At 49.1% G+C, this 23,139-nt stretch overlaps 1 protein-coding gene across 1 annotated transcript in view; it reads right to left on the bottom strand.

Moving 5' to 3' along the window:
- Window positions 1–22,985, bottom strand: part of kmt2d (lysine (K)-specific methyltransferase 2D) — a 62,084-nt gene extending 39,099 nt beyond the window's left edge. The window contains exons 1-19 of the mRNA XM_015344447.2: window positions 22,099–22,985; window positions 14,448–14,532; window positions 12,538–12,646; window positions 11,857–12,083; window positions 11,202–11,311; window positions 10,763–10,925; window positions 10,106–10,277; window positions 9,398–9,512; window positions 8,121–8,296; window positions 7,916–8,034; window positions 6,740–6,841; window positions 5,641–6,458; window positions 4,663–4,773; window positions 3,961–4,074; window positions 3,245–3,349; window positions 2,972–3,153; window positions 2,283–2,447; window positions 1,951–2,060; window positions 1,575–1,622 (exon numbers count right to left, since the gene is read on the bottom strand). Coding sequence (XP_015199933.2) covers window positions 1,575–1,622; window positions 1,951–2,060; window positions 2,283–2,447; window positions 2,972–3,153; window positions 3,245–3,349; window positions 3,961–4,074; window positions 4,663–4,773; window positions 5,641–6,458; window positions 6,740–6,841; window positions 7,916–8,034; window positions 8,121–8,296; window positions 9,398–9,512; window positions 10,106–10,277; window positions 10,763–10,925; window positions 11,202–11,311; window positions 11,857–12,083; window positions 12,538–12,646; window positions 14,448–14,496 — 2,995 coding nt within the window. The 5' untranslated portion in view covers window positions 14,497–14,532; window positions 22,099–22,985. The remainder of the gene's footprint in view (window positions 1–1,574; window positions 1,623–1,950; window positions 2,061–2,282; window positions 2,448–2,971; window positions 3,154–3,244; window positions 3,350–3,960; window positions 4,075–4,662; window positions 4,774–5,640; window positions 6,459–6,739; window positions 6,842–7,915; window positions 8,035–8,120; window positions 8,297–9,397; window positions 9,513–10,105; window positions 10,278–10,762; window positions 10,926–11,201; window positions 11,312–11,856; window positions 12,084–12,537; window positions 12,647–14,447; window positions 14,533–22,098) is intronic.
- Between the last annotated feature and the right edge of the window lie 154 nt (window positions 22,986–23,139).

Consider the following 23,139-nt stretch of genomic DNA (forward strand, 5'->3'; position numbering starts at 1 on the left):
AAAGAACAAAAATGTAGTTTTCGGATGCTGATATGTTCAGTTCAGCAATCCATCCACCTTCTAAGCGCTTTATCCAATCCAGGGTTGCTGAAGAGACGGACTCTATCCTGGTAAGCAATGGGCACAAGGTAGGATACACTTGGACGGGACGCCTGTCCGTCACGGGGCACACAGACGGAAATAGACACACATTAGGGCCGGATTTCCCAGAAGCCAATTAATCAGCATGGTTTTGGACTGTGGGAGGAAATCGGGGCATCTGAGAACCTGTCTCTCACGACCCATCTAGTTAAGATCGTGCACACAAACCCTCTTTAAAAAAAATGGTCTTCTTTGTTTAACAGGTAGAAGATCCTACTTTGCTGGGGTCTGGGGGGCTGCCTTTAAAGAGGATTCAAACTGACTTTTTCATTCAAAGAGGGTTTCCGGATATTTGATGCTCCTGGAATTAAGAACTGGGATCTTCAATGTGAAGTTACTCGGCAAACTGGGAGGCTGGTTAAACTGTGTTACAGAATGACATTCCAGTCTGGTTTAGCATGCTATATATTACAAGCTGCCATCTGCTCATTTTGGGACACTGAACAAAACTTACCTGAACCTCAACGAAACTGCAGATGTAAATATTCTGACATATTCCCCTTTCCTGGCATTTCCCACACAACTACACTGTTCTGTCCATCCCAAGTACACAGTGAGGTCCATCAATGTTACCAAACATTTGTTGGTGTCACTCATTGTTGATCCCCTTCAGGACCAATAAAGTCTTATCTTAGCAATAGCTATACAACCAATTGTCTCCTAAGGAGATCTGCTTCTCCCGATTGGCATACGATCATGATTTCAATGGCTGTGCAGAAGAAAGGCCAAGACCAGCCTTGGCTGCAGTTTCCTCCAGGCCAGAACCCTTGAGACTTTTTTTTAGTTGGGGCCCAATAAAGGCAAACTGTACAGGAACAACATCAGACAGCATTTGGAAAGGACTTGGCTGAAATGTCGCAGAAACTCACAGCAAGACTGGCACAGCCTCCCCATAATGAAGGGCAAGATCTCAGGAATGTTTCTTCACAGAAAAAAATACTGCTCAAATTCATTTTTCTGGGGCTCCTCTGGACACCAGACCTATCCCATTTACTCCATTTAATCAGTGAAGACCTCAGAGCTCCAACTGGGAAAACCCCTTATTTGCTCAACTGCAGATGTCCATCTTTTAATTTAGGACCAAATATGTTGTACAAAATTGCATCTTTACGGGGCAAATGCTGGTGCATGGGATACCTAGACTGAATCAGAGAGGAGGCTGAAACCCAGCTGTGCAGCTGAGGGCATCTCTATTAATAATTCTCTTCAAAACATTAGCCTCAGCTGTCTCATAACTAAAGCTGTCAGTGTACACAATTTGACAGCCAGTGATTTGCCTGATAAAGGAAAGGGTTATTAAAACACTTATTAAAGCAGAGTAAGACGCCATACGGACAGCAACAATACTGCAATAAAGACGAACGCAAAAAAGAAAGCGCATTCACAAACTACACACAAGCTTAAAGGCGCAGATTAAAAGAAAAAATGTGTACCTGGTTCTTTCACCTTCACAGGTGTCACCACTGGAGTCTCCATGACCACTGCAAACACAAACACGTGTCAGCTCAAACAGGGCTCAGCAGGAACACGCACCAGATGCCTGGCACAGCTGATTCTGAGCTGCAGGAACATGCGCTTGAGAGGGATCTGAGTGTATACAGATCATGGATATCTAATCCGGGAGAGCACCTATTGCTGAAATATGAAAGAGGCAATTTAGAGGGACCTTTAAGAATAGCTGGACACAGATACTTAAGATGAACAACCGGAAGATTTTCTTTGACAAGAGCCGGCACACAGACCTCCTAAAAGCACAGCAAACCTCTAAGTGCACGGCCATGGTCTGTACAGCACGCGGCGCCAGCTTACCGACGGGCTTGGGGACGTAGGGCGAGCAGGCCGTACAGGTGAAGCCCTCGTCCGATGCCTGCTCCACCTCGTCTTCGGTGTACAGACTCTCGCATACCGCGTGCATCCACCTGCGGACAGAAAGGACAGACGCTCAGGGCTGCCTTCCGCTCCTCATTTTAAACGGGTTGATTTGCTCCCTTCTGTCCTGACTGGAAAGTTCTGCCTTGACAGCCTGAAAAGTCGCAGTGTTTGGAGCTGTACACCTCTTGGCCCCCAAAATAGCAGGTCCTCCCAGGTCTCCCATGTCCGCGTCCAGCCCTGCGGCGCCGGTGCCTCAGGTGCGCCCTCACCTGTCGCAGTGCTGACACTGCAGCAGCAGCTCCTCCTCCATGAAGTTCTCGCGGCACACGGGGCAGGTCACCAGGCTGGCGCAGGGGGCGCAGTGCGTGTAGTTGTTCTGCCACTCGCAGTGGAAGCCGGGAGAGCTGGCGCCGCACTGCATGCAGCACACACACCTGCGGCGAGAGAGGAGAGCCATCACGGCGGGCAGAGAGGTGAGCGCAGTTGTGCATGCAGCGCACACCTGCAGGAACAGAAACAGGCACCAGAGCCCTTCTACAGACGGCACGCACACCCGCTAAAAGAGACCAAGGCACTACAGTGCTACAGAAAGCACAAGGCTCACAACTGAAAGAGGGGGAGTGCCATTTCTGTCCAGCCACACACCGCCAGAAGACACGACTGACCAGTGAGGACAGGACAACAGAGGGCACAGACTTAAAGACTGCAATGTGTCAAAGGCTCAAGGAATGTCAGCTATGACTCTTTCACCAAGCCCAGCACACAGTGCCCAGGGTCTCTACTGCACAACCTGGGTCACAAGCGCTCCCTTTAAGCGTTTAAAACATGGAGCCTTTAACTAAATGGCAATGGAGAAAAACGTGAAGGAGGGGCAGATGGCTCCGTTTCCCAGCGCATCAGAGCACTGCGGGCGAGTCATCCGAGGGCTGATTGGAAGGCATGGGAAGGATATACTCGCCATTTGCACTTCCAGCCCCCCTTGGGCACGGTGTGCAGGGGGGGGTCCAGGCAGTAGGTGTGGTAGCTGACGTCGCAGTCGTCACACAGCAGCAGGCGGGCCGGGTCACTGGCCTTCCCGCACACCTCACACACGATGCACTCCAGGCAGCGCCAGCCCTTCACCAGCATGACCTTCGTGATCTGGGGGCCGGAGAGAGGACAAGAGTTAGAAGAGGGGGAGAGGGCAGAGGTCATGCATTTGGACCCCGCAGCAGAGCGGGCAGGGGCTCACCTTGCTGTTGACGCAGTAGGGATGGTAACACTGGGCGCACTGGGCGCAGGCCAGCAGCTGCCCCTCCACGCCCAGTCCGAAGCTGCCACACACCACGCACATGTCCTGCGAGAAAGAGGACAAGCCTCAGCTGTGGGTTCGAGGGCACTTAACACTGGAGCGTTCCAGAGAGCAGACAGGTGGCCTGCAGCTCCACCTGGGCTTCAAGACAGCATATTTAATATTGAATATAACTCATAAGCACTCACTTAGATTCTTCCTGAACCAGATCGCAGCCTCCACCCCACCCACCCCGACAAAACCACTTTAACAACTTAACCAGGCTTGTTTCACAGACCTCTATCATGTCCACTTGCCAGCTCTTTACTTCATCTGTGTCTTAAACCTGTTCTCTGTGAGGTTTTAGTACACCCACAAACAATCTTGCTGGGATTCAGAAGTGACGAACACTGTGATCATTGTGACCTGCAATAACTGAAGAAAGACTAGGGAAAGGCTGGAAACGGCTTGATCCTCAAACGCCCACTGGATGTGGGAAACACTCCCAGCAGCACCACTGGACCATTAAGAGACCGGAGCCTGGTACAGCAGGAACGACAAGGCTCAACCCTCTCTTGAATGCTGCGCGAGAAACCTAAGGGTGGCCCAGACTAAGTGGTACCTCAGCAGGTTCAACACCAGTGCGCCAAGGCTGCCGTCGTGAGAAAAGGTCCTACCTGCAGCAGGACGAACTTGTCCGTGTTCGAGAAGAGCACCACTGTGTTTTGCATGGTATCATCCTCATCCTCATCTTCCTCCTTCCCCAGTCCAGTGTCTGTGTCCATGCTTTGCTGCACAGGAAGAGGCCCGATGACAAAGGAGTTCAATAAGATAATGACAAAAAGAGTAAGGGAGAGGCATCCATCATTCCCAATAAGTAAGTGCTTCAATATTGCCTTTTAACTGCATTAATACAGGCAGCAGAGTGGAGACATGCTGAGTGATCCAGACTCTGGATTGGCGGTGCTGCAGGACCAGATCCCAGAGTACCTCACTCACTTGTTCCACAAACATGCACTGCTGTAGAACTGGATATCCAGCTGGTCACCACCAACAAGAATCTGTTCACAATGACCTTTTTTAGTGAAATAGGGGAATATATAAAAAAAACATGCAGCACTTTTGGGGAAACCACAATGAAGAACACAAGGAGCTAGCTTGTTACTGTAACTCCCCCAAAGAAATTGATCACAAAAAAAATGTTGCTCTATAAATCCAGTCTGCTGTCCAGTGTGTTTGACCAGCAAACTCGATGCACATCTCTCAGACTACTACAGTTGCAGTGGCTTATGTGATATCTGCAAGGCAGGCTCTGCTGGTGACCTCCCAGCGGGCGAGAGGCCACACTGCTCCCCTGGGGACATGCAGGGGGTTCTCACCAGGAAGGCTTCGATGCAGGACGCCATGGCCTTGAGACGCGAACGGCCCCGGCCACGCCCGCTGCCGCCTCCACGAGGCCGCCGCTTCCCTGGAAAACTGCTGCTCCGGCCCTGAGAGAGGGGGCAGAGAGACGAAGATGGCAACCGGGGTTTCATTTTTCCTATTTCAATGAAAACCTACAAACAAATCAGTACTTTCTCATGGTCCACTGCTCCTTTGCAAATCCACCGACATCTGGATTAGAGGAGGGCAGGTGCTGTAAGAAGGGGAACGACCCCACCCCTGCGTTCTCCCAGGGGCGGGACAGAAACCTTCTGCTTTGCTCTGGGGCAGCAGTGTCCACAGGGCCCCCACTGGGAAGAGGGTCTGTGGTCTCGCACACGTGCTGCCCCCCCACATCCTCAACACTAGAGAAGACTAAAAATCCCAGGGCATTTCTCAAAAAGAGTAGGGGTGTAACCCCGGCGTCCTGGCCAAATTTCCCATTGGCCCTTACCAATCATGGCCTCCTAATAATCCCCATCTATGAATTGGCTTCATTACTCTGCACTCCTCCCCACTGATAGCTGATGTGTGGGGAGCATTCTGGCGCACTATGGCTGCTGTCGCATCATCCAGGTGGGGCTGCACGTTGGTGGTGGTGGAGGGGAGTCCCCATTACCTGTAAAAGCGCTTTGAGTGGAGTGTCCAGAAAAGCGCTATATAAGTGTAAGCAATTATTATTATAAGACGTCAGTGCAGCACAGTCTCCTGCTGGGGGTGTGCTCACTGTGTGAAGGGCCCTAAAGCAGCTGGGCATGATGCTGTTTTAATACAACCTGGCTTCAAAAAGCCACCCAACTATTTTGCAACAGAGTGGTCGGTTTACCATTGCGCAAGACTAAAAGGCACAAAATCCCCACAACCCAGACTCCAGCCCTCGGTTTTAGGAAACACCTATTCCTGGCCCGCGCGAGGCATCCGGAGCGATCTGCTACCTGCTTGACACGGGAGCGGCCGGGAGAGCCCCTCCGCTTGGCCTTGTCGCCCTCGGCCTTTAGCGTGTCGAAGGGCAGCGAGTCGTCGGTCTCGGTGAGCAGGGAGTCGGAGCGCGCCCGCCCTGCCGGGACCAGGCTGAGGTCCAGGGAGATGGACTGCGAGTCGGGCTCCCCAGGGGACCCCAGGAAACCGCTGCTGCTGCCATCCCCGTGGCTCAGGTTCGACATCTCGTCCAGGAAGAGCTCTGGCTTGGCTCCCGCCTCCCCCTCCGCTTCCCTCTGCTCTGGCTCCTGCTTCACCTTGCCCTCCTCCACCGGCAGCTCCTCCATGGGCAGCTCCTTATCCCCTGCTGGCTCCTCCTCCTCCTCTTCCTCCTCCTCCTCCGACGGAACAGCCCCCATATCCATTTCAACAGCAGGAGGGGCTTCCTTGGGGGAGGCGGGGCTAGTCTGTGGCATTGCCTCTTTTGGCTCCTGAGTTTCTGTGCCCATCTCCTCCATGGCAACAGCAACAGGCTCCTCCCCCTGGACGTCAGGAGGAGGGGCCTCGGGGCTGGGAGTGGCAGCTTTGTCCTGGACAGGAGTGTGGCTTGGACACGCCCCCTCATCACTGGCCTTCCCCTCCTCCTCTGGCACGCTCTCCAAGGCAGGGCTGGGCTCGGCCTCCTGCTGCTCCTTACTGCCCCCTGTCGCTACTGCCGCCGTCTCTGCAGGCGAGCCGTCTCGGGATGGCGGGCTCTGGGTCTCTTCATTCTTGGCATCGTCTTCACCGACAGCAACAACAGGATGGGGCTCAGATTCTTTGCTTTCGCCTCCCTCTGTTGGAAATGCCCGAGAGAAATCAACAAGTTTTAAATCCAGTCTGAAATGTTACAGTTCACAATTCCAAATTACAGCATCCTAGCATGTGACAAAAACAGTCAAGAAAGCAGCGTTCTCGCTGGATTTCCAGCTGGCATTTTCAGGGAGGCCAAAACAGCAGGAGATTAGAAAAATATTTTTTAAAAAAGATAACACAGCAGGCTGCCTTCCAGTACGACACTCTGAAGCCGCAGAGGGCAGCAGCCCCCTCCTGTCTCACCGTGGGACCCTTCATTACCTGTGCTCTCCGACACTGTGCTGGGCTGCTCCTGGGGGAGGGCAGATGTGTCCAGATGTGACCCCTCTTCCGCCATCGGCTCCTCAGCGTCTGCCTCCGTCCCTGCACACGAGCACAGCAGGAGTTACACCCACAGCCTGGAACTTCTGTCCACCCTGCCCACACCTCACTAAGCTCTAACACACCGCCATTAAAATAAAGCAGATTGGGATTCAGCTGCATGACAGCATGACAGCCTGCGGTCATAGCCACACTGCCCATTGCTGGCCAGCCAATCAAAAGGCTAAAAAGTTTAGTAAGCCTGTGAAGCCAAGGGAGGGTCGAGGTTCCTGCTCAACTACAACCTGATACCACCGGAAATTGACATTCTGTGAAGAAATCCACGGTGCCTGGCAAATCAGTTGCTCAATCCTTCCAACAGGACGCCGTTTCCAATCACAAGGTCCAATCGTCAACTGCCGTTCTAACCAGCGCCCTCCCTTCGAGAAACCCCATACAGAAAATCGAATACTCTTCTCAACAAAGTTCAGACTCATACAGCACAGCAGGCTTGAATGGTCACTGCAGAAAGCTGTGGCTCTGGCGCACCAGTTTCTGAGCGATTAGGATGAAGGGGAATGACCCCACCTCTGCACTCTGCCATCTCCTCCCACTACCCTGTCCAGTACTGTCTCCATCGCTTCCCCACAGCACAGCCCCAACTCAGCCAGCTAGCTAGGCCTGAATAATTACACACCTTAAGAACTACTGAGAAGAGTCATCCCACTTAAAGCAATACACCAAGGGTTTCTAGTCCTGGTCCTGAAAAGCTCCAACCTTGCAGTTTTTAGAAGGTCATCGTTTTATAAATATTTGGATCAATTTAAAACGGGACATAAGTACAGAACAACAAACAAAATCCATTAAGTCTGAGATTTAAGGAATTATGTTCAGGGAACATAATTCCATTAATAGAGCAACTTATCATTAAGAAATCAGTACTGCGGGGTAACCTATTAAACTTACAGGATTGGGACTTTCCCAATCAGGGTATGAAAACCCTGCTGGACACAGATCTTCAGGATCTGCCACACTGAAGGAATGTGTCAGATAATGTTTACCAGGAAGGACATCAAATACTGCAAAAGGCATCAGCAAACTCTGATCCCAAAAAAGCAAACAGAACTCAGAACTTACCCAACTCCATGGGAGTGTCTGTCTCCACGGTGCCCCCTGATGGCGATGCTTGGCACAGCGTGCAAGTGTACTTATCCCCCTGTGGATCGGACAGACTGGCACACTCAATGTGCACCCATCTACAGAGAAGAGCAGGAGAGACAGGTCAGTCGGGGAGACAGCCCACGAGACACACAAGAGACAAGCAGGCACGCAGTAGGCTTACCGGTGGCAGGACTGGCAGCTGCGCAGGCTGGCAGCAGGCTCCGTCTTCTTGCAGGCAGAGCAGACGGAGCTGCGCAGGCGATGACAGTTCTCGCACACCGAGTAATTATCGAACCACTGAGCAGAGCCCAGCGAGGATGAGCCCCGGGTACCACATTCACTGCATACCCGGCACCTCTGAAAGGAGAGGTGGAGAGGGCGATGAGCACTGCAGCACCCCAAGAGTCCAGGCAGTCTATCAGGACATTAGCTCTTGGCCTTGTGCATGAGGTAGCTTCTCGCAGGTAGATCTAAGAAGCGGTCTTCATGTCGCAGGGGAAGAAACCTGATGTTACACAATTCTGTAACATCCTGTTCTACTCAAACTTAGCAGCAGCCTTTGTGAATATCAATTTTGATACAGTGGCTTTCACTCAAAAGGCACCCTATTTAGTGCCCTGAAAAAAACATCACAAATCACTTTGCAATTTCATGAATCCACACCGACGGTCACAAATGCGATTTTTCTGCAAAGCTTCCAGTGGCATGAAACTGCCTGCAAATTGCAGAAGGTCTGATCCCCTTTAAAACCCCTGGCGAAACATGGAGCAGAGGATCAAGGCCAGGGAAACCCTGGTGACTATTAGAGACCCCCCACTGGCAGCTGAGGCCCATGTACCCCAGCAGCTGCAATACACAAAAGGGAAGTCTGGGGTGCTCTGGCAGAGCACTGACTGCATTGTCATTAGACGCATAAATGTCATTTTTAGAATTTTAAAGAATGAATGGATACATTTAAATAATAATGATTCAGCTACAAACAGCAGCAAGAATTAAATGGAGGAAAAAAATTCTCATCAAATGCAAAGTTCTTCCTTAAAGCCAGACGGAGGAAAGCTCTGCAGAATGAATATAGGATTCGTGAATATGGTCGATATTCAGTGATTTTGTTTCAGCAGGACTGTGCAATACTTGGAAGACATCCAAAATGAAATTAAATGGCACATTGTTCTCAAGGCTATTGCAGATTTCAAGATATGTTACACTTTACACAGCAAACACTCTTACAGCACAGAGAGACAAAGCTCCAGTCACACACTTCAAAAAACACGAGATCAGTCTGTAACCGGATAAGACGAAAGCCATCAACACAAAATGCCCATTCTACAGGTTTAAGGTAAAATCCGTCCTTCAGCTGCCTCTTCAGTTTAATGTTACCAACCTGCAGGCTGGGGAACGGACAGTTAGACGCAGGGCCAAGCTGAAGTGACCATGAGAGAGAGAGTGGGCTACACTCACCCGGCACTTCCAGGGGTCAGAGGGCACAGAGTCCATGGCAGGCTGCAGACAGAAGGTGTGGTAGCCTTTGTCACAGGCGTCACACACCAGCATCATGGAGTCCTCACCAGGCTGCCTGCAACCAACACAGCACAAAGCACTGAGACACAGCTAGCTGAACTTCAGAGGCAGCCAGTCCTAGTGGGAAAAGCAGTTGAACATTTAGGGTGGCAAGTTTGAGGTCTGCAATTACTGATGTGTGTGGGGAAGCACTGCTCTAGCTTGTGTACTATACAGCGACTACCCAAAACTGGAGCACAATATGTGCATGGGATTCACATCATAAGCTGAACTCACGGTTCCCCCTAAAGTAGCTCGAACTTCACTGATCTAAATATCAGGAACTCCCACTGAATAATAAAGGTCCTCCACAAGCGCTTGGTGGATCTGAAGTATCCGCAGCACTATCCCAGGACGGCCTTCAGCTGGGGTTGTGAGGAGGGTGCTGGTGTGTGGGGACTGAGCTGGACAGGTCCACTGGTTTCCAGCAGGAGTGAGATCAGGGGATTGTTCTGGTTGGGAAAGGTGATGGAAGTCTGTCTCCTGCTCCTTCAGCCCAGCCCCACACACACACACACTGCTGGAAGGGGTGGCTTACTGGACTGGGAGTTCCTGGTTTTGATCAGCGAGTGCACCCACAAGCATGTGCCCGTCAGCTTCCTGGCTCACCTGCAGGTCTGGCAGACCTTGCACTCGGGGCACTGCCACCCCGCGCGCTGGAGCGGCGTGGCGCTGATCTCCAGGCAGGCGGCATGGTAGTGCGTCCCGCAGCCCGTGCAGAACAGCAGGCCCGACAGCTCCCCAGCCGAATCGCACACGGCACAGCGAGAGTCCTCGCCCGCTGCAGGGAGCGAGCACAAGACATCAAGATGGAGAAAGATGGAGAAGATGGAGAAACAGCACCACAGACAATAGATTTACGCCACCTCTTCTCCTCCGGGCAGAAGAGATAAAAAGAGGACTTGATACAGATCTAAAACTCTGTGAGGTGCTGACAACCTCAACCCCTTTGATCACTTTACACTCAGCACTGAAACAAGAAGGACAACTAAAAATTTGAGAACCTACAGGCACTTGTTTTTCTCAAAGGGTAGTGGGTGTCTCGAACCAGCAGCCTAGAGCACACCTGCTCTCCAGCTGAGCTCTGCAATGCCTCAATTTGCTTTTAAAGTTTAAGAAGAAAAGGTGGAGAAAAAAGAATCAACTGCCTCAAAATGACTGGAATCAGAAAGAAAAGAATCGGACATCTCACTAATAAAACTCTTTGCCCCTGGAATAGTTTGTGAGGCAGACCACAAAGGACAGCATGGTGGATAACACCCTCACCTATATCCACGGCCTTCTCGATGTGCTCTGGACACAGAAGGGCCAGTTGCTTCATGGACTGGAAGGAACCACTGGCAGCAGCACAGGGGAAGTGGTAAAACCGACGACACCCCTCTGACTGGCACCGAATGGTAGCACCCAGTCTTCTACAGTATTCACATCGCTGGGATGGAAAAGGAGGAGGAAGAGCAGGAACAAATTCATTGCGGGCTGTCAATCAAATATCCAACAAGAGCCAAGCAATACACGCAACATAACATAAATAACTATACAACAAACAATCTACCAATACTCATCAGCCCATTAAAGAGTGAGGCACATATCAGGCAGAGACAGTAATAACAGGCCACTGAAGAGTGTGGCACCGCCCCGGCAGAGAAAAAGAGACACTGTAGAGTGCGGTTCTGATCCGAGCCCGCCTCTAAAGTGTGGAACTGACCTGTTGTATCCCTGAGATGACGGCTCCGTCGACATTCTCCAGCTCCTGGCCGTTGGCGCGACGCACCCCCTCCGACCAGGCGGCGCACCAGTGGTGAACCCAGCAGTGCCCTGTGCAGCACAGACGCATCACTCAGGGGCCGGATCCCCCCTTAAAACACCTGCTCATCCCGACACTAGGAAAACTGTTCTCTTCCAGTAAACGCTGCACACGGCTATGCTGCATTTTCTAACTGGGCTAACCAGGTACTTTGAGAAGACCAGACTCCACTGATCTCAGGCTGAAGCAGATGTGAAAACCCCTGTTTGTCAGACCCTGCGGTGCCAGGACAGATGCTGCCAAGCGAGCTGCTGGCTGCGAGGGAGAGCCTCAGCAGGGCGCTCCCAGCTTCCCAAAGCATGCACAACGGAAGTGGGACAGATCTTGTTGGGAAAAGTGTGGATCAGAAACTTGTGGGACTTTCCAAGTACGGGAAAGACTGAAACAAGCTTTCTGCATTGAAATTCTATAAAGTCTTGTCAGACATTCAAGGCAAGCTGCATTTTTAACAAGCAATTTTTATGTTTCAGCTGGAAATAAGTGGCGATTGTTTCAAAGCGACTTTCAAAGGACAAGGTAGGCCCGGGACGTGAAACAGTTGTGGCGCGGTGCTGACCTGTGTCGTTGAACAGCGAGGCAGGGGCTGTGAGCTCGGGGAAGCCGATGGTGTCCAGGTCGTCGGCCCCCGGACCTGCACAGCCAGCTGGGGGGTCAGAAGAGGAGGCAGTGGCGGCGTGGGGCAGGGGCGGGCGGTCGGCAGAGGGTGCGAAAAGCCGCAGCTCGCGCTGCCCGTACAGACTCCTGTCCTCGCAGTTGCACAGTGCGCAGCTCCGGCCGTCCTCCCTGCACAGGAAACCACCAAAAACAGGGATGTCAACACAGCTGTAACCCAATCTGAGCAACACAGAGTCTCACAATAATAATCATAATACAGTATGTGACCTCCTGCTGTAGCCTGAGGGACAGACAGTGAATCGGTCTCACAATTTTTGTGGTTTATACAAATGCCAAATAACATGTTTGTACTGTGAAGGTTATTTGTATCTGCTTTGGAAAAACTGTAACTCATCAGTCATGCCAATATAGCTCACTGAATCTGAATTAGTGCTACAACCTTTTGGAATTCAGTACAATACCTCCGCACTCTCCAGTACTATTAACTGGACTACTGTAATATCCTGCCGGAGAGCACAGCTGAAACTGCTTGAGTTGCAGGTACCTGCAGAATTGTACTGTGCAGCAACACTACAGTTGAGTTGCACAGCAGTACAGTGAGGAGGACAGAGCAGGGACTCACATAGGTGGTGCGGGGGTCTCCCCGGCCATCTTGGGGGTCTCCTCCGCAGGGGTGGGGTTCGGCTCCCCCTCGGACAGAACAGGCTGCTCCGGGGGGGCGCTGTCATCAGCTGAGGTGGGGTGGGGGCAAGAGGAGGCTTGTGAGAAAGACCACTTCAGGGTGTCACAGCAGCATTGACACGACACACAGCGGCCCCAGCGGGACCCCTGCAGCAAGGAGTCTACCACCAGGAGCTTGGGCAGGGGCTGCCGCAGCTCTCCCCTTCAGAACTGCTGAACGACCCCGCGCGTGGCCCCAGGGTGACTTCAAAACGTTCCTCGCTTTTCAAAACAAACCGCAGCCCGGCGATGCATTCAAGCTTCTAAATCCGGTTACTGCTGACATTCAGGACTGATGAAGAAAGATTAATAACACAAGAAAGCAGATGAACGCAGTCACCAGTTTGCACTGGAGCAGGAAAGAGGCCCGCAGCCAGGCTGGCCACAGCTGCTCCAGCGCAGAGGCTCTCAGACCGGGTGTGAAAAGCCTCTGTTCTGCACAGTTAGGTGTGGTACAGCGGCACAGCAGAAACAGACCCCAGACAGCACCGCGCCCCTAAAAAAGAGTGGTCAACTCCGCAGGCAGTCTCAAAAGCTGTACTTACGAAATGCTCAACTGCTCAAAACGGTCAAGTTCTAAAAGGTACTGGTGAATTTTGGACTTTTCTTTAGGGGAAGAGGCTATACTACATTTTCTGAGAACCGATCCAGGTCTTTTTACAATGGATTTGTTTGAAAACTGTTATTATGGAAAGAACTAACAATTCACAGTCCAAGCCAGTTTTTTATTTTGATGACTGACCCAAGAAGTGGCGGTACTTCTTTAGACAAAGAGGGACAGCAGTCTGGAACAAGCTACCCAGCCACATTGTTGAAGCTGATACCCACCCTGTCCCCCCCCCCAGAGAAACATCTGGATGAGATCCTGGGACAATTTAACTACCAAACAGACCAGATGGCTTCTTCTTGTCTGCAACCTCTTGCAAGAATGCGTGTTCTGAATCAATGACCTGTTATGACGGGGCACTATCTAGGAAGCCTCATGTGGTAATATGTCCTTTTACATGCTTCGTGAAGAAGCTCTAACTTCTAAAAGCTACAGCAAAATGAAAGACTGAGCTCCTGAGTGTCTTGGCAACACACCACAGTGAGACTTTCCTGCTGTCTGGAGGCACAGATCCCAGTTCATTATGTTTACTGTAAACACCATCTTTGGTTCACGGGTCCTGTGCTGTAGCACTTTTCCAGCAGCTGTTATAGACCCCCGTTTTTCATAGTTAGTCCATGCGTGGGCTGACTCATTTACACATCCAGACCATGAGCAAGGAAAGTATTGATCCAATTGTTAAAACCATTCACAAACTATCACAAGAGGAATAACAAGGTTCTTAATATAAATCACCTTCAGGCATCTTGATGATCAATCAAGCCTACTGGAAGAATAGCAATATCCTAGGTACCACACCTCAATATCAATGGCTCAACAGTTCGATCACCTGAGGTGTAATGCAGCTTCTCTCGGTGGTTGTACACATTTCGAATACGATTTATGACTTGCATTGTGCAGCCCATTAGTAGTTCTGGATAACCATCATCTTTAAGATGTTGAGTGCTGTCATTATAGTGCGACATTAACTGCTGAAAACTGCATAAAACACACTGTGCACATTTTGACAAGCATTAAGGCTCTCTGCACTCCCTTTGTTAGCCAGCGTGGCAGCAGTAATTACTCTAGAAGAAGCCCTGCCCGTACGTGTGTGTGTGTGTAGGGGGGCTCACCACATTACAGAAATAAACAAAGCCCTAAGGGGGGCACAGTATAATAATAGGAGAACAGGTCGGCGCCACCCCTCGCTCAGACAGTCCCAGTACCTGCTGTTTCGGAATCATTTTCCTCGCAGTTGGATTTCTGTTCAGCCATCCCTGCTCCCGATCCCGATCTCCCTCACAGAGAGACCTGAAAGGCAGAAGCCACGGACTGTCAGGGAAAAACCGGGAGACGGACAGAATGGAGGAAGGAGCCGGATGAAAGGGAGGGGGCGAGGGATTTAGGAGCATCAGCACTTCAAGTCTTAACAAAAAAAGTGGCTGAACACAAACAAACAAGATGAGAATCATCAACCCCGCTTGCTTTCATGCCTCATGGCCACTCCTCCAGCTTGCCCGGGTCCATTAGTGAATATCCAGGCACCTTCAGGAAAATGAAAGTGTCCAGGTGGCACAAAACACTTAATGTACTCCAGTACTAAACACAAGTCCTTTACCCTGAAATAGGACACACTGCAATGTGTTACCTGCTACAGAGCCCTTAATGGAGGGATACTCAACGGGAACATTCAACTCGGGGGGTTTGTATGTAACCGGATACAGAACCTGCCGATCTGGATAATTAAGCACCTGATTTAACTCTTAATTACTCCCCACATTTCCATAGTTATGCGCTGTGTCCGATACACGTCAGGAAACCGGCACGACTGCTCATCTGCACACCTGTATTTTAGTTCAGATTGCTGTCGACAACAAAATACACTTCACTGAGCCTTTCGACGGCTTTTCCCCACGTTTCTAACGTCTCGTTCCGAAGCGTCTACATCCACACGACCGCTATTTAAATAAATAACAACCGACACAACAGCCTACTAGTGTACAGGTCTGATGAATATGTTTACACACGCATAGAAGTGCTCGCTCTTTTTTAAAGACTCCCCCAGTCCTGCCGGCCAGCCCCAGGAAGCACGCACCGCAGTCCGGGCCCTCCGGGGGTTACATCACGCCAGCCGGCCGGGCTCCGCGGACAGACACATCGCGCTGCTTGCCGGCGGTCAGTCGGGACGCAGCCTGCACGCTCGCCGCCGAGGGCTCAAGCGCCCGAGCGCCACAGCTCCGCAGGAACAGGGACGGCAGACGGACGCCGAGATGCTGCGCGGACTTTCCCGGCGTCCTCCGCCGACGTCACATGCAAACCCACAGTCCTAAAATAAAAAAAAACCCGGCGCACCCTTCTTCTTACGGGGTAGAGTACCGGATTTTAATTCCAGGATTTTTTTTCTAAAAATAAACTACCCCCCCCAAAGCAGATACACAAAGAAAAGGCCACTTCCGTGTGCTACACTTCCTGTACGAGTCGGAAGCGCCGTGAGGAAACAACAAAAAGGATGAAAGGTTCCGGCAGCGACGACATGAAGCAAATGTATTTGTTTCGAAACTCATAAAAAGGAATAGTGAAATGTGGATGATCAGAATCACTCCACCGTACAGCTACTTCCAAATATCATGATTAAATAAATTCCCTTATTTAAATATGATCATATTTAAACTCAATGTCATATTTAAATGATTATTTTATTAATATCGAATGGAACAATCTGCTGAACGTTTAAACTACTTTATAGTGACCATCGCTTCAAACAGAACATCACAGGTTATCATGTTTAATAAAACAGCTTTCCTTTTTTAAAAACGTTCACACAAAATAAAGCCTTATTACAGAGCCACCAACAGCGAGATGCAAATATTCACTGTTTCCATCCAAAACTGTTCAAACAGCAGGTTACAGCCTAAAATCAACAAGGGTACTCATAGAATGAAATGTTCTAAAGTTGTAGCTGCTTACAGGCATTTAGGACACAAAAAAAGGTCACTTCAGTAGAGAATTCCCACCGACTGCGAATACAGACCCCCAGCTCTCCACCGGCCGAGCTTGAAGTCGCTCCGTGGGCAAGCGTCCAGTTTCACTTGTGTCCTCAGTCCCTAAGGTGAAAACACTGAGGTCTGACTAACTCCTTTGGGACCAGCCCTGAAAATAGGGCTCCCAGCCTCCTATTTCTTCAAAAGAGGGAATCCCTGGACTAAGGCTTCATTAAGGTCCCCACAATAGGTCTCACAATATGAATTTCAGGTCCAAATACGGATTTCCTGTACTGCCACACTTCCAGTTTCACACAGAACTGGGAGTGAAGTTTTTATCCAATCTCCTGGAGACCCCCCCCTCCCCCAGTGTCCAGTAAACAGAGTTTAAATCCCTGAGGAACCCCGACTGTCAGCAGCTGACCTGGGCCACCAGGAGCAATGTTTCACCTTCCGCATGAAAACTGGACCAGGAGCACCAGGGACCGAGAAGCAGGACAGACTTTTTTGTTCTCTGGCACCTACAAACTTCCAAGGTGGAAACGAAGCACATGTGCATGTCTTGCCTTGCCCCCGGACTTGTCAGAGGGGCTCCAAGGGGTTCTGTCCCATGTCATGAGCGAGGATCTCTCTCTCATAGCTGGTCCTTTCTCCCATCAAGGGGTTCTGGCTGCAACAAAACAAGTGGGTCTGACACCCTCTTGCCAGTCGTCTGCTCCCCAGGAGGAAACGTCAAACACACCTCTGATCTGGCTATATTCAACCGAGCTTCCGTCTTTCTCCCTTCACAAGTGCTGCCCCCCCACAACAAAAGCCCCACACTCGGGATGCAAAGAGTGGCGTGAGGATGGGTTGCGGAAATCACAAACGCACCCAGCTAATAACATCCTGCTCTCAACTTCAACACCACTGTGAGCGTCGGCGCATGCCATTCCACTCCGTCCCAGAATGCTCCAGAAATGCCTACAATCAGCGCTGACTGTGCCTGCTGGCCCCAGGTGATGACAGCCGTCAGCAGCAGCTGCATGCCTGCTGCACCAGGTACTCCTCTTCGGATCAGCTCAGCTGACCATAGCAGGTCTTCTGCCCAAAGAACCCCACAGAGACTAGGGCAGCCCATCGGCATGCCACGGCACAGCAGGGCGTGAACCAGGAACCTCCTGGGAAACAAAATGGGTCATCTAGACCAGGAGTTCCTTGTTCTGCAGCTCCACACACCTGATGGTGCCTGTTGCCATCCAGGGCTGCTGCACAACTGAACCTTTCCTTGACTTACAAATTGGATGAATCAGAACTGTTTTCAGCCCTTAAACATGATCAGTTCCTGACACATGGAGGTGGCCGTTCGGAGGTAAAGAAATTTCAAATGTTTGAGTAGGAATTATCCTGCAGAAATTCCAATCAAGCAGCTTATTAGATCATTTTAGGCTTCGACAAGGTGACTGAGCTCAGTGGGAATGAGAACCAGCAGGTGTGTGGGCCTCCAGGACTGGGAGCCCTTGGCCTCCACCCCTGCACAGCATACACAAGGCACTGTAAGAACAGCCATCACATGTAACACCCCCAAAGGGCTTCAAGAACCGTTCAGTGTCCGAACATTAAACACACAGCCCAGTGCTGCAGTGAACAGGGCCTGCAAGCCCATGCCAGCAACACAATCACACACCGACTCCCATCATGCACCGGCAAAACTGAATCTCAGTCCCCGACACCGCCGCATCTAGTTCACCGAACACCCGAGCAAGGTTCTTCATGCCTGCAGACTTTTAATTAGCTCCTCAAATGAAGGGACTTGATTCAAGCACCCAAGATAATGAAGGAGTTCAATAAAGACCACCAAAGTAACCACTTCAACCACACAGCCATGAAAATCTAAACCGAGGGTACAAACTGGAACAAATGTGCATTTTAGTGCATTTAAGACTGACAGATCCAGTCAGCTTTCCCATAGCTCCAAAGATGAGCATCCATAATCCCTTGTGCTAGGGACTTTACCATATACAGACAGGCTAAAGAAATTAAACCCCTTCATTCTCCAACAGAGAAAAGTGCTAGGAGATCTGCTCAAAATATAGAACATCCTGATAGCACAGTGACGCATTGTTTTTCGCTGGGGCTCTGCATTCGACTCCTGGGGTTCTATCTGTGTGAAGTTTGTATGTTCTCCCCATATTGATGAGGTTTTCCTCCAGGTGCTCCGGTTTCCTCCCTGTCCAAAAACACACTGGTAGGTAATTAGGTTCTAGGAAAATTAGCCCTGGTATGAGTGTGTCTGTGTCTGTGTGTGAGGTGGACTGATGTCCTGTCCAGAGTGTAACCTGCCACGCACCACAATGTGCTGGATTATGACAAAGTCATTACTGGAAACAAAAAAGGGAATAACTTAGAATGGAGAATTTAAAATTGCTTTACGCAAAGAGTTGCATGTGTCTGGAACAGGCTTTAAAGGACGGTGGATGAGGACCCAACTAGGCTCAAGAATCAGCTGCATGAGATTTTAGGCTCCCTTACTGGACTGCCAAACACAAGTCCGCGGAGGGCTAAGTGCCTTGCTCCCGTCAGTAACCCTTCTTCTGTTGTACGGCACACAGCAGGAGCACGACATTTACCAATCAGTGAAGCAGAAACATCAAAAGCCAGCACAATGTATCGAAACAGACCTTTCTTCTGTGACCCTGTGGATTTCATTCCCAACTATCCAGAAGAATGGCCCTGCCACCTCTCCACACTCCTCAGGCACAGCGCCTTGGTCCACAAGAGCCACGCGCCAGCGTGCTGCCAGTAAAGCACGGGCAGTGTTCTTCCAACCTGACCCGCACAATTTCCAGCCACGCCACACTTCCTGCGTGTGTTCATTTCTGGAGGGAGTGTGGAGCTTCTGCAGGGGAGCACAGGCCAGCTGTGCCACCACATGCCACTAGAGTCCCCTTTTCCTCTTCCTGTTGAGCTGTGAGCGATAGGGAGAATGAATTAAGGGAGGCTGCCTAGTACATAACAGTTTCTCTGCGTGCGCTGTAACCAAACCGATTTTTATAGACACCTCCCCATGGGTGAAACCTGAATCCGAGGAGATAAGCAGAAACTACAGAAAGGTGCACAGAAAACTAAGAATGGGAGGCACTGCTTTACACGAAGTATGGTGGGGTGTGGAACAAGCTACCCAGACAAGTGGTTTAAGCCGATACCCTGTTTTCAAGAACTAGATGGATGAGCACCTCAAATCAATTTGCTATTGACTACCAGATTGCCTAGACGAATGGCATTGTCTTGTTCTTGATCTCCTTTGTAAAGGGAACCATTATACCTGATTCAAAGACATGGCTAATGGGATTAACCTACTCCCACGTTAATCTCTTGTCATGTAACTGCTGTTTTAATTTATGCCTCCATCCATTTTCTAACCATGTCTTGTAATTCAGGGTCATCCGGGAGCCGGAGTCTATCCCAGCAAGCAACGGGCACAAGGCAGGGCACACACCGGACAGGATGCTTTTGCAGGGCACCCAAACACACACAAGGGCCAAGTTTCCCAGAAGACAATTAACCTACCAGTAGGTCTTTGAATTGTTGGAGAACATACAAACTCCAAACAGAAAGGACAACAGGAATTAAACCCAGAGCTCCAATGCTGCAAGGCAGCAATGCTTACCAGTGTACCACCATGTACCTGTTCTAACTCATTTTTTAGCTTATTTGTAAATCTGCTTTCATTGATTGTAGAATTCTGTTATTGCTAAAGCACAGATTTTGTGCTGGAGTCCTGCTCTTTGCCATTACCAATGAGGGCTAAAAAAGCATTTCTCACTCATTTACTTCATGCCTGAAACATAAGATTAGCTTTACTAAAAGACACTTCAAATCACATTTAAGGACTGTTACTAAATGCAGAGCACACTTAACTTTGTAGGAAGAAAACTAGATGAGATTAGACAACATCAAATATTAAATATGTACAGATACTTCAAATGTTTACTACAACAGTGTTCTTGTAATGTAACTTGTTTCTGATAAATAAGTTACTGCAGTTTATAGAACTGTAATAAACTGCAACTCGCATCTCATAAAAGTAATCAGGTGAATGTATTTAAATATAACTCATGTATTTATATCCTGCAGTTTCTACGTTGTTTATAGGGTCAGTACGTTATCCTAAATAAATCGGTTTCAAAACTTTTGTTTAGTAATTGACCTAAAAGCACGCACTGTTGCGATACAGCGAGTGTGATCCCGCCCGCCACGTTACTTTAAGGTCAATCTCACTATGGACTTAAAATAACACTTTAAAAACTCACTTTTCTTCATCCCAGACCGCTAACCAAGCTAAAGCCTAAATTGAATATGCGAATAGTTTAGCGAAAACATTTCCCGAAAATTGCCCTTACAGGTTCAAAGCCTCTATATGAACCAGATGACTAAAACGCGTTTCACCGCAGCGCAATCGGCCACGCTCTGTAGGAAAGCTCGGGGATGTGCCCGGCGGTTAGGCCCATAGGCCGAAATCGAAAGAGAAACACGAAAAACCCAAATTAACACTCTCGCAGGCTAAGATGCGACGGTAAACACACACAAAAGCAATGAAACTCAATTTCAGCCATACTTTCCCTTGTAGTTTCTATTTGTGAAGTATCCAGAATGACCCCGCAACCCCTTTAAAATTTCGCCGATGTAAACACAAGACATGTAATGTTAAATTAACATTGTGTATCTAGAATAACATTTTCACTACTTCTGAAATGTTTTAGAGTATGGGGATAAGCGTTAATCATAGTTGAACTATAAACAAATCTACAGAGAGGTTATGAAAACATAGCTTATCAGATATTAGGGAAAAGGAGAAGTAGCCATGAAATATTGGTATATCCCTATTATTTAAGTAAATTGCTCATTAAAACGCTATTCGTAAATACACGTTGCGCTAACATGCAGGATTTTATCCAGGAATATCAAATACTTCATGAAAGTACATGAACTTGAGATAAAAACATATGTCTTGTTTTCTTCAATAAACAACATACATTAACACAGCCAGGGCAGAACACCATACTATAAATACAATCAAGCTTCATTATTAAAAACTAAACCGTGCCTCCAAGGTGTTTTTTTTTTAAATTTCGTCTTCATTAATAGCGGAGGGGGTGGGGGAGTTGGGGTTAAACAAAAGAGATTTATTCCCCAATTAAAATGGAGAGATGCAATGTTTTGATGGAGGCCTGAAAGCGACATAAATTTCTCAAACCCCAGGACAACCAAAAACGAACGGAAACGTATCCCAACTCTTACACGCGAAAATAACTTTCAGCTCCTAACCGTGTTAAAAAAAAAATAAAAAATAAAAACCTTGAATACAAATGATAGCTAAAACAAAGGGTGGGATGGGGTGGCCTGTTTCTGTACGCTGGGAATTGTTCGTTATTGAGCTACATATCGTTTTGAGTGCATTCCAGCTCTCAGAAATAATAATATTAAACCATCATATTTGATTTGAACGGTGCGGGGCTCATCCGCTTGGTACACGGGCAGGACTGTATAAGGAAACCCTACTGACGTTCCCTAAAATAATAATGGACCTTTAAAAAAAGTTACTCCCAAAATAATAAAACTCTCTTTAATACAGTGCTAAACAAATAAATGTCTAACAAAATCCATCAGCGGGGAAGAATAAGACACCGGTAACCCAGAATGGCGTGTCTAAATGTTTAAATAAGAAACAATGTTAGGGACAACGCACTTCGCACACTGTACGGCGATACAATTTCCCTTTTTAACCCCCGCAGTTTGTAGGATTGAACATTATTAAACGGAGGAACAGAAGGGCGTAAGAGTTTTTGGAGAGTAATTTGCAATAGTTAACAAGGACAAAACCTCTGGTACAAGAGAAGCGAGGACGAAAACCCACCTTTTCACAGCGCGATCCCGGAGTCAGAACAGCCCGGCCGCAAGCTCGGCGCCGGCGGCCTCCATCGGGGGAACAGCTCGGCGCCCGATCGAGCATGTAACCCTGCGGGTGCTTCGGTGATTTGTTTTTAAACTAGTTGTTTCAAAGAAAGAGAAGAAGGTGTGCAATTATTCCCGCTCGCAAAACATACGCCGACCCCAGATCTTGATGCGCACAACTTCACGGGAGCGGGTCTCCGGCGGTCCTGTGCGCTCCGGGCTCCGCACAAAAAGTGTTTTTACACGACTGCGCCGCACACGGCCCTCCCGGGTTCCCTTTAATCCGCACAGAAGGACTGATCCCACCGGTCCGTTTTCTTTGCATTTAACCCGGCTACAGTTTGTTTCGGCGAAACAGTATTATCGTCTTCCTGCTGTGGGCAAACTTCAATATTCCCACCCACTCCGAAAACGCGTCCATTCTGAGCCCAGCGCGTTTTTCAGTTTTATTTCATTTCCAAGCCTTCAAGCGCTAAACCGATAAGGTACAAATGGCTTAAGTTATGCCCCGTGGTATCTGTGGCCTGCCTCGATATGTATGTCTGTAGGAATTTTATTGTTTTAAGAACCGTAAATGTCACAGAACAGTGGGGGTTGGAGCGATTGAAACACGGGAGCCATTTTCGACCAGAGAGTGATAAAGTCCCCGGGCGGCACTTATGTTCCTCCACATTCACAAAAAATAAAAGCACAATAATAATATAAAACAAACCGTGTCTAAGTCATGTTAACTCACTTCTCATGCACAAAAAAATATTTGGCGTCATTTAAAAAAAATAATTCCGTTAGTTTTTTCCCCCTTCGGCCCGTATACTGTACGTTATTGAACTGGAGGAAGGATACACAACAAGATGTTGAGTAAACATGCTCCTCGGTGCTTAGGCCAGTTGTATCCCTCCGCGTAAGTTAACTCTTTCTTTTCTGACCTCTCTCTGCGCAGCTCTTTGAGGGTTACATCCAGTTCTGTCATACGTCTTACTACAAAGCGTAAACACATGCGTCG

The sequence above is a fragment of the Lepisosteus oculatus genome, chromosome 1 (assembly GCF_040954835.1).
Source record: "Lepisosteus oculatus isolate fLepOcu1 chromosome 1, fLepOcu1.hap2, whole genome shotgun sequence".
NCBI lineage: Eukaryota > Metazoa > Chordata > Actinopteri > Semionotiformes > Lepisosteidae > Lepisosteus > Lepisosteus oculatus.